This window comes from Solenopsis invicta, chromosome 9, assembly GCF_016802725.1.
Source record: "Solenopsis invicta isolate M01_SB chromosome 9, UNIL_Sinv_3.0, whole genome shotgun sequence".
Lineage (NCBI taxonomy): Eukaryota > Metazoa > Arthropoda > Insecta > Hymenoptera > Formicidae > Solenopsis > Solenopsis invicta.
The window spans coordinates 9,175,650-9,187,957 of NC_052672.1; the positions used below are offsets into that span (position 1 = coordinate 9,175,650).

The window sequence follows — 12,308 nt, forward strand, 5'->3', positions numbered from 1 at the left end:
AACCCATTATAAGGGGGTGTTACTCCGGGCCAATCCCCAACCATCCGGAGAGAGAAACCAGAGAGGCGAGAGTCCAAGAAGGGCGCATGTGCGTTGCTAGGGCCACCGGATGGGTCGCGCGATGCGATGCGATGCGACGCGATGCGATGCGATGCAACGCGATGTGATGCCGCGCGTAACGTCCGCCCGGTATATACACCAGAGACTTGACAATGCAGAATATCTCACAACCCAAGAAACAAGTACGATATATAATTTGCACTTTGTACCTTTATGTACATATAATAAATGAATAAATTTTCTGCAGCATGCGAATCCCCAAAATGTATTAATTTCTTTAACAATAAAAACGATTTAATGACTTTTATATATAGTCTCTCTCTATTGCTTTTAACAGTTACATAAATAAAATTATGATTATATAGTATTATACAACGATTGTTTTATACAACCTTACAGTTTGGTTATTAAGAAATTTTGAGAAATTATGTGATACAAAGATATTATATAAGTTATAGCACTATAAATTATAGCACTACTAAAGATTGTTAACTCAAAATTTTTTTTTAATAAATAATGTGACATATCGCTTATTTGATGCAACAACAACATAATTCAAAAATTGTCACTTTGAATTATCTGCAAAAAAATCTACTAAAAATTTAATACATTGAGGAAAGAGCTAATGATATTTTTATTCCTTTGCCAGTAGGTCATTAGATCAAATCGTTATTTTAAAATCATTTAAATCGTTACATTATAAGCATTTAAAAATAGTGTTACAAAATTTTTATGATTTAAAACATTCAAACTGGAAAACTTGATATTTGAAGTTTATTGTTCTGGTAGCAAAAAGCGATGTCTATAATGAGAGACAAACAAAAAGATTATGATTACATAAATATATATTATTTAGATATTTACATTTGTCGATATAGTTTCAAAGTAAAACCCCTATTAATCTCGTTTATGATAAAAAGGTCTTGAACCCTTTCAGAAGGGTTCAATGTATCAAGGAGGGCTCTCTGGCGGCACACCACGATATTTGAAATTAGAGAACGCATATGTCGGTAACATAGAATTCTAGTGTGCAGAAGGTACAAATGTACTCTTTTACTCGAGTATAAGTTCCAGAATAATGGAACATAGTTGCATTTATTTTTTCATTATTATAAATATTAAATGTTTTCCAAGATACATAGATACGAATAATGGATACGAATAATTAATAAAGCATATAAAAAATGTGTTTTGTGTTTCTACATGCGTTATTAACTTTTTCGTATACTCTATACATATTTAATATTTATAACAAATAATCGCAAGAAAATTTCTAATAAAAAAATTATTTCGATTGGAATAATTATAATTTTAAATATGAGACGGCCTATAATTGGTTATAGCGAATCTTAGTGCTGAATAATAATTTTTACATTCTCCGGCTTATGTGTGTGTGTGTGTGTGTGTGCGCGCGCGCAAACTGTGCAACGTATTTTAGTTGGATTTAAAACACATGATGTCGGTAATATTATAAATTAACGAGCAATGTAATTTGGGAAGATTCACGTCCTGGCCATTCGAATCCTGGCCATTACTTTCATAATAAAATTCTTTACAATTTATTAAGACGGAGTGGAGGGTTCCTATAAATGCTCCTGAGCATCGAAACTATGAAATTGCTTATCAAATTAATATTACGTTGCAGTATCATGTAATGTATCAAGTCTAACGAAAATGCGGCGTGCAGTTCGCACAAGCCGTAGATTGTAAAAGTATTATTATTCTGCAGTACTAAGATCCATTGTGACTCTTTTATTTATATTTGATATTTTTATTGATTCAAATTTTGAACTTATTAGTAATTATAATTTTATTTTACTGATTCAGAAAAATTTCAACGTTGTTTGCATCACGAAAAAAATATTCTCGAGCTATAAGTATTTTATTAAATGTGCTTACAACAAGTTTAAATACACACATATGTATATAAATATATAAAATTGTACTACCATTATTCATTAATCCATTATACATTAACTTCGCTTTTTGAAAAACGTTTTAAATTATTTTTATGCAAACATCAATTAAAATCTTAAGCAAAAAAAATTTTTATTTAGTACTTCGGTGCAAAATGGTGGTCGACAGTGCTACTACAGTTTGCAAGAAATCTCAACTAATTTCGAGCTGTTCCCATCCTAAGTTTCTTTCAGCTAAGACACGTTCACAGAGAATCCTATGAACCATACTTCATCATTTTAATTCATCGTTTAAGAAGAGTAGTTCTCGTTTCCATGGTATATAAACAGCCAATACCCCACATAATACAATTTTATATTGACTTTTGTACAATTCGTGATACTTATAACTGGCGAGAATATGTTCAAATCGAACTCTGCATTATATTTTCAACATATATCATTCGCCATTCCTTTCTACACCTTGTCCTGTGTGGAATGTAATCCTCGGCTGCATATTACGACGCATGTTGCGGGAGATTAAATCTTAACTTTAGCTCCATGACTCTGATATAATTCTTAGAGTATCCGGAAAGATTCGAGGAGTCGCATCTGGGATGTCGTAATTTCTGGAAGTCATTGTCCTAAGAATATTTTCTTCCCGTATCTAGAGTTCTTAATCTTTCTCTTCTACGCAACGTCATATACACTAAGTGATAATTAGATAATTTTTGTTTCCTTTTCTTCTAGAAAGGGCATTATTTATTTCTTCCTTTGACTTTATATATACATATATACACATACACACCCACGTAATATGCCTTGGTGCGTAAGCCATTTCCGAATCAGCTATACCACGAAGAAGGAAAGTCCTGTATTGGAATTAAAAGCTCGTTCTTTCTTCTTCTCTCTCTTTGTGCGCAATCAATTGTAATGCAGGTACAGATATGCCTTAAAAACCACACAAATCAAATACTGCTTCTTCGTAGGAAAACCGCTTTTTTTTCTTCAATCACTACGAATGACGATTTGCACTATAGAATTGAAAGAGAAAGGAGCAGGTCGCAACTGTATGTCTGCAATCATCTTCATTGGCGATGTCTCATGACTTTGGGAAAGCATCCACCGGAGTCTCAGGAGCGAGGTATAGCTGAAAGAAAGATGAATGAAAACTTCGCCGTCAATTTTCACAACAAATCCGCACTGCGTCCGTGACACATGTAATACGATACACGATGTCGTTGTTGCCCATGACGATCCCTGAGTAGCGCCAGACCACCTGACTGAGATGTGCTCTGACGCAGCTTATAAAGGAAATGATGTTACACAAGTGCTTGCGAGAAAGTTCAGTCTAGTATACAAAAACTAATTTTATCGAACGCATCTTTACAGTTTGCTTTAAGTTAAGAGACGAAATAAAATATAACTTTGAAAGAAAGTTTATATGCAAGTTATGCATCAGGACAATGAAATAATAATAAAAATTGAAAATTTAAATGATAGTCGTTCAACACAATAATATCCTAGCGGCATCTCGAAGAAATAAATTCGTAAAAATTAAGAGTAAGCGAGTCAAGGACTAACAGTTATCCTCTGTATTATTTACCAGCGTCTTGTCGTATGGTAAAAGGTATCAGTTATTAACCGAATGATATTTGTTGTTGCAACAATTATTATGACAAATTGTTATTAGTGCAAGTACATAAAATTGTTTGTAAATTGCATTTAATGTAAATGTTAATTAACGTATATTATAAATTGTGAGAGAAACGCGTGCTAAAATGAAAAGGTGATTGCAGTCGGTAAAGTAGGTTTCGCCAGATCAAGATCCTAGCATTCCGGCCGAAGAGAGAAACACTGCTGTACCATAAGCCCATACAGCAAACTGCTGATACCATTGGAAAATGGCTTTATCAGTCTCGTCGGTAAAGGAGATTTCTCAGGGTACGAGGAAATAATGTACCATGGTTAGAAGCAAGAGATTGGATATTTATATATAAAATTTAAATAATCTATATTAAGTGTGTGTATATAATACAGAATTGGGTAATTAAAAAGTTTAAAGTTAAATAATAAAGTTAAGAGTTAATAATTTTTAACTGAACTTGGTTAATTTTGATTTAATTTTTAACTTTAAATTAATGACTTTTGAAATACATTAAAATTTTAATTTATTAACTTTTTCTCCTAAGTTTACGCAGAAAATTTACATACAAAAAGATCACAATAGAAAATATATTTCAACGTAAAAAAACATTTCTTTATAATTTTATATAAATTTAATTTGCAAATAAAATATTAAATTTGTTTGATGATCTGTATTTTAATTGTTTTAAGTAAACTAAATTTAAAAACTTTCGAATTTCAAAGTTAATATAAATAATACTTTGCAAAATTTTAATTTAGGTAGATTTAATCTTAATGTAATTTTCAACTAGTTGGTTATTTATTCGTATAATTTTTAATGTAATTAAATTTTATAAGCCACTATAACTTTAAATTTAACTTCTTTTAAAAAATATATTAACTTACCCAAACCTGATATAATGTAAACAATGTAAATTGTTTTATGTATTATTTATATAAATAATAATGAGTAATACATAAAATTCAGATTCATTTTATCATAAATGGTAAAAATTATATTCTATTTTTTTAATTCTTAATTACTTTATTTTATTAATATTAAAATCAGATATATTAACAATTTTATAATTTAATATACTAATTTAATTTACTTTTTCTGTATTGAGTTATCCAATTTATAGTAATTTACATCACTTAATTTTCAATATGAAAAAGATTCGTGTAAACATTACGTAAACAATATGTAAATAATCTATGTAGATGTAATCTTATGGCACAATTCTGGTTCGAAGAGACCTACGATTTCAAGAGGAAAGTAAAAGAGAGCTTAAACGTCTGAAGCTTTCGCTGATCCTCTTATATATTCCTCTTTAATGGTTTTACACCCAAGAACCTCGAATTCATTCTTTATTAATATTTTTCTAATTAAATAAATTTTTAATTAAAACTTTTCCCATTTTTCCAAACTGTAAATTTGTAAATTATAAAATAGACTCGCAAGATTTGTTGATTATATATTTTGTTAAATTATTTGAATTCCTTCTTTTGTAAAAAATAAATTATCTGCAATTTTTAAATATTTCATATTTAAATGCTTCTAGACAGCATAGTACTTGAGCGAATTAATATTTCTCACTCGCGATTCGAAACGTTAGAAGGTCATGTTTGTAATCACGAGTTCTCGAACGAAAAGACTGTATGTACAAGTCGAATAGTGTGGCAGGATATACCAGCAGGACACTTTCAGTTGTCGGTTGACGTCGTTACGGTTCACAACGATTAAAGAATAACGACTTTTATTAAGATCCAGGTAATATCAAACGTGAAAGTGAAATCTTGTAAAAAATATTACGTACTCGATTTTTAACGGGATGCGCGTACTTTCAAGAGAATTAAGAAAACGTAATAACTTCTTTCAAACGAAACAATTGCTCGAATATTCATCTACAAATATCATAGTGTGTGTGGAAGTTTACATTCTTATGTCTCTAACGGAAAACACCGCACGATTTAAACAAGAAATCCCGTAGACTTGCGACGTATACAGGCTGAGATTTCCTTGATTTCAATATAATTTCAAATTCTAAATTCATTCTTTTCCTTTTTTTATTTTAAACAATTTAAAAGGCAGCGTATGCAAAGTGCTGATGTGAACAAAAAATGTGTAAAACGTCGACGCTTTAATTGACAAAAAGGTCGCTTTAACTGGGATCTTGTAAATATCATATCGCCTCTAATTCTAATTGTGGTATTATCGTGACAGTCGACTTCGATTGTCGAAGAATTCACTGAGAAAAAATCGAGGACAACTCAGAGCAAAAATGGCATTGACGTTAGCGCTTCCATTATTCGGTTTGGACCCGGAGCATTTTTCTACACTGAGCACGAAGCTTCTTAATCTTGAGCGTGAACAGAGGAATTTGTTCGATACTGGACGGAATTCTCCAAGTAGCAGAAGCGATTCCAGCGGCATCAGCAGTCTCGCGACGTCCGCCGAATTGGCGTCAGTAATAACGCCGATCTCATCGAGACCAGAAACACCGATTAAATTACCGTACAAGACCCAAGAGAAGGTAAACATTGCGAGCGTTCGAGATCACGAATAATTCAGAACTCGTCACAAAAAGGTATCGTAGGAATGCCACATGTAGAAAAAGAAAGAGAAAAATATCGAAGAATTTTCTTAAACATGTTTTAGTAAAATATTTGTTTAATAAAAAAGAATGCATTTATAGCTTCTTATATTCTCTAAATTTCGTAGAGTAAAAAATCATTCGAAGAAAAATTGCACAGACTCTTTTTCAGTCTGTATCTGTATAGAAATAAATTTTACTCACCAGGATTAAATTTTTATTCTTATTGACACGATAAATTATTCAAAAAATTGAACCTGCTCGATTTTTATTTTTATTTTTTTTTTTTTAATGACGTTTTACTCTATTAGATTTATAGAGAGTAATCGACATAAGGTTAATAAAAAAAAAAATTATTATTGGCGCAGCTAATTATGGTTTGCTAAAACTGTAACTTTATTACAGCAACAAAAAAATTTGCCGCTGTTGTTACTACATCGATTTCTTAGCAAAAAGAACTTGATTACATCATTTATAAATTGAAATCTGCTATTTTAGCTAACAAACGTAACAAATCGCTCGTCTGCGAACAAATGGCGTTAACAAACAGAATATTTTTCCTAAGTAAGAATTGCAGAAAACAGAGTAAAAGGCGTAGCATTATGAAATCTTTCACTCTTGTTTTGAACAAGAGGATGTATTGAAGCAAGAGGATTCCATTCTATGAAAGGATTTCTCGAAGTCAAGAACTTCAAGATGAAAATAAAAGAAGTAAATTTGGACAGTACAATTTCGATTATTTCTACTAAAAATTAATTCAGAAACTTGATATTCGGATTTGTAATGGCGTCTGTAATATTATTATCAAAAACACAAAAACTTGGGTCTCCCGCAGTGAAATAACAGTTAATGATTGTAATGTGTGTAACCATAGTTATATATTCATTAAAATATTTGCGTAATTTTTTGTAATCCTTACACTGAGGAAAAAAAGTTGATAACTTGATTGATTTTTTTCAGTTCAAGAATTATGTATTAAATAAAAATACACCAAATACTTGAACTTCAGTTTAAGCATTTACATATTTAATTTAAATACATAAATACTTGGATTGAAGAAATTTAATCAAGTTAAAAAATTTAATTAAGTTAACAATTAATTTTTTTTATTGCAGCGACAGCTAAAGTTTGGCTATCACACACAGATTTTTGCTGCAGCAATCGATTTTTTCCGTGTATCAAACATAAGTCTGCATCTATGCAAAACAAAAATAAATATTTTCTCTTCCAGATCATTCTTCCAATACCATCTGTACGCATAGTATACGAAGGCCGCGATATATTGAATTTGGGAGCGAACATCAGATCGTCGTCCAATTGGCAAATGAGAGATCGAACGTTTACTCGAAACAACATTCAAGATTTTATAACTAATCGTTTGATACATCATCGATTACGTGAGCAGCCGCCTACCAAGGATTGTAATCTGCCAGTATGTAGCATAAACATTATAGCAATGAATCACAATAATATTTTATTACCCATGCCGGAACAAAAGTATTCAATATAATTAATTTTTAAAAACATCAGATATAATGTATAATTTATATATAACTAATAAATTTTAATATTGGACTAACACAAAATGTTAAAAATTTTTTTTTTTAATTTTATTTATATAGATTGATTTTGTAAAATTAATTATATTTTGTGTTAGTAAAGGTGTTTAGTACCTATTTTTTTAAATATTAAATATTTAATAAAAATGTTGCAGATTGTTCTTACATGTGTTTGGAAATTTATATTTAAAAAATCTAGAGTTGATTCACACATTTAAAGCAATAAAAAGTTATAAAGATTTTTGTTTACAACGAATTTACTCATGACTTTATGGAAAACATGTGATCAAGCAACATTGATTCAAGTGGCTAAAATAGATAGAAAAAATAATTAGAAATTAGATCAAAATTTGTAAAAGTACAGTTCACATATAGAAGAAATATTTGTGTGATTATAATTTTAAACATAAATAATTTTGACCGAGAGTACTAAATAATTCAAAAAATATTAAGAATATATTATAACAAAATAGGGCCATTTTTGTTGCAAAAATCTAATTTTTCATTGTTTTCTTCTTTGCAGCTGATTTCAAGGTCAAAATTTAGACATTCGTAATTAAAATTTTTTTTGTTGTTTCATATAGCCATGGTAAATGTTCCTTAAATATTTATATAATACAATTTTATTAATTGACTTTTAACAACAAAACTGTGTAGCCGAAATATTCGTACTTGAACGCAATTTATTTAAGATTATTATTTATATAAATTAAGCATCTTTTTGCTCGCTATTTGGCCGTTTTATCTCTCTTTTTATTTTACCATAATAAGCTCCCCTTTTTTATTATTTTAATATTAAAATTTAATCATAATTCTAACGATTGAAATTATATTTTACAGAAATATTGTCACGAATGCGAGTTTTACGAGCCACCGTCCATCTTTTGATATCGACTTAACCGTAACGAAACGACGATTAACGACAGCGACGTCCAGCGTCCGTCATGGACAACTGAACTGTAATAGACCGGATAAGCGGCAGCCGGATGGAGACGTATCGTAAATCGAGGAACGTATAAAGATATAAATCTAATATCTAAGTTAGAATCAGAAACGTTTAATTTGCAATATGAAACGTGCATATTGAAATAAGTGAAATATTCGCAATCAATGATTCAATTTATTGATAAAGTTATCTAGAGATATCTAAATTATTTTAAAAAAGGTATACGTTCCCTTGCCGGATACGGGCTGCACAGTAATTATTAGTTCTCCTAACATCGTAAAACGTAGTGAAATATGAATTAACAAATTGTGCATCGAAATAACAATAATGGGTCATTTAATGTCTCTATGGTGCCTAAATTTTAGACACTATATATGGTTTTACAATCTTTTACGATGCAAATTTAAATCTTTCTGCTGATTGACCTCTTGCGACACACTGTTTTCTATTTTCATCTATATAGTGCATAGATATCTAACTATTACTTTGGACAAATAACGAATGTCGTGCGTAAGAATATCAGCGTCTTACAAAACTCTTAAGTATATTTGAATATAGAATATCGTGTGACTGTCATCGAACAATCAAACAATATCGAATTCAATCTTACACAAGATATGACGATTTGTAAGATAAATTAAACTAGAACATTTAATTAGAAAAAAAAATCGCGAGTTTACTCACAGGCATAATGTGTAAAAAGTTGCACATGTCGCCTAAAGATCTTTCTTTATACAAAATTTTATTCTTAATTGTATTCTTTGTACAAATTTACCATTTAAAGATATATCTCATTTCATTATCAAGATTCAAGATTATCATCATATTGATCATATAACTTTTCAATTTTTGCAATAATCATAAATGTCGTTGAACTTTGCCAGAACATCGTTATCGAATGACTTATCGATAGATGTATCGTGTTTCAGTAGCAAACCGCCGAAAATGAGCCCTTACATTTTCGCGATAAATGTAGTACCTGCTCGTGGGATATAAATACGTATTTCTACGACGGCATTGCATATATATATATATATCTTGACCATTGTTTATAAATGCATGATAAACAATATTTTATATATCTCAATGCGAAATACTTTTACATTATACTTTCATATTAAGTAAAATTATGTTATAAAACGTTTGCGAGAAATGTAGAAAACTTATGCTTTCCTCTTTGATAATTTTTATAAAAAAGAGAGGGGAGCAGCTATTGTTCCAAGTTAACACTCTGTACAGACAATTCGACAGTTTTGTCGAATTTTTTAAGACGCTAAAAAGCTCGGTGATTAGGTAAAATATTTTTATATAACTCTTTTAAACAATCATACGAATACTGTCTAGAGATTAAAGTACGCTCTACAAAGAGTCATTGAAAGATTCTTTTTATACTTGTAAAAGTAACGAAAAGTAACCAAGTGTCGGGAGCCAAAGAAAAAGAAAAAGTGCGGAGAAAAAGTGTCGTAAAACAACGTGTGTACAGAATGTTAAGAATATTGTCGCGGTGCAGCATTAGCGAATATAATAGTAGCGATACTTGAGCCAGGCCAAAGATGAACGCTCGGCGAATTAGCGCGTAAATTCGCGCGAAAGGCATTAGTGCCGTTTCACGAGCCGCACAAGAGGGTTGATCGCTCGGACCCTCGTGCTTCTGCATTGTTTCAGCTCAAGCGTAACACCCGGCGTGGCGCTGTGTGGCCGGTTCGATCCACAATCCCGCCCGAAACGCTCATACCCCTAACGAGAGAGAGACCACACTCGCGAGACTCGCGGCCGCACAACACGCGCGTATTTCTTCGATTCTCATCGATGCGCACGCATATACGTGTGAGTGTGTGTGTGTGTGTGTGTGTGTGTATATGCAGAAAAAAATGGACAAATTATTTAAAAAAAAAAGAGAGAGATTGTAAGAAAATTATATAAAAATAGCAATCTCTCACATATAACAGCATATTTTTCCAAGTTTTTCTGCAACGCACGAGATTATTTCATATACGAGCGTTATGTGTCCATTGCTTATAATAATAATAAAAAATGAAATGCTAATATTGGGCATGAATTATTTGTCATTCATTGAGCGAAATTAAGAACGACGTTTCCTGCGTTCGCCGATTTTTCGCCTTTGGGCCTCGATATTTACTAAATCCGCCACTGGTATGTGCGTTTATATCGCTCGCATGTATTCCGCGGGGGTGTGCGGGAACCTTTCACTTCGCACGCGTGCGTGTACGCCGGTGCACGCGCGCGCGTGAAAGCGCCCCGTCCATGCGTGCACGCGCGGATGCGTGGGTGCGTGCAACGCGCGAGAGATGCGCAGGACGACTATTCAGATATTGTTGTTATTGTTGAGGGAACAATCGCCCGTCAATAGGCCGCCTCGGCACAATGTATCTATTCAGGTGCGGTCAGCGGTGCTCAATCGATCGGGATCCACCCTTCGCGAGTGTCGAAAAAGCACCGCGGGGACCGGCGAAAGAAATTGTCGTCAGTCAGCTTCGCGATGCGCATCGCGGAATACGTTTCACTCTTAACTTGAGCCTGTCTATGCATGAAGAAAGTACGCGTGTTTATTTTCTTCGTGCTCGAGCAAACCAAACGAGAGCGATTCTACATATGCGTTTCTATTTATAGGAGACACGATGCCGAAGTATGTTTAACATCTTTACCTATTTATAAGCGAAATAAAATTGTCAAATTAATTTCAATTTTATTGACAAACGATTAATTGGTTGACCCAGCCAAAGGTGTATTAATCAACGCATTCTTATTCATAGAGTATGTCATATTTTTATAATAATCATTCTTACTATCATCTTTTTAATTTAAAATGATTTAATTCTAGTTACTACTTCATAGGTGGACTCAATAGTCGAAGTTGAGAGTGTGTGCATATAACATATGATTGGCCCACTGCGAGATCACTATAAGGACTCGGAATACTCCTGATCACGATGAATTGGTATCGAACCGTGAAATGAATCCCATCCCATGATGAATCATGTCGGCGTTTCAGATCATATTGTATAGACGTCTAAACGTTATTCCGATACCACTGGCATCCTGTTTAGCTGAATTTTCTGTACATATTGCATTTCTTTTAAGTAAAGATTTTTCGATAAATAAATATTATTTTACCTAAAGTTATTCGTCACATCTTTAATTTTTATATTAAGAATCACACACATTGCACACATTCTCTAAAAATCTAATATTCTAAAAATAGATTCTAAGGTACACGTCGTTACTCATTGCACTTTTACTTACACCGATGCGATGATTGTCGTTTAAATACCTCACACAATTGAAAAGCGAGTTGCGCGGACGAAGGTGAGTTACCTACGGTTCTCCACTGTTATTCAATGAACCGGAGTTTGAGCCGACAAACGGACCGCCGTGTCACGGTGATGTTCTATCGGCCCGAGCATCAAAGACGTCTTCGAAAGAGGTCCGGTTAGAGAAAAAGAGGCCGCGGGTGAGAGCCACTGCCGCGAGCGAGGGTACCAGAGTTCCGCGGCTATAGCGATGATTACGTATGCGGGAATCATTGTCGAGTAACGCGCGATGCACATGCAAAGGCCAAAAATCGTCGAAATCAGTCGAGTTCAACATCAGCATTGTACCTGGGCTT

General features: G+C 32.5%; 2 protein-coding genes across 3 annotated transcripts in view; one reads left to right on the forward strand and one right to left on the reverse strand.

Annotated features, from left to right (window-relative positions):
- The window catches only part of LOC105197035 (transcription factor Sox-3), a 413,519-nt gene that overhangs the window by 345,374 nt on the left and 55,837 nt on the right, over nucleotides 1-12,308 (reverse strand). The window lies entirely within an intron of this gene.
- Nucleotides 5,223-11,385, forward strand: LOC105197038. The gene is made up of 4 exons (XM_039453684.1): nucleotides 5,223-5,352; nucleotides 5,806-6,115; nucleotides 7,407-7,607; nucleotides 8,575-11,385. Exons 2-4 carry the CDS (start codon nucleotides 5,864-5,866, stop codon nucleotides 8,620-8,622), a joined length of 501 nt encoding a protein of 166 aa, XP_039309618.1. The 5' UTR covers nucleotides 5,223-5,352; nucleotides 5,806-5,863; the 3' UTR covers nucleotides 8,623-11,385.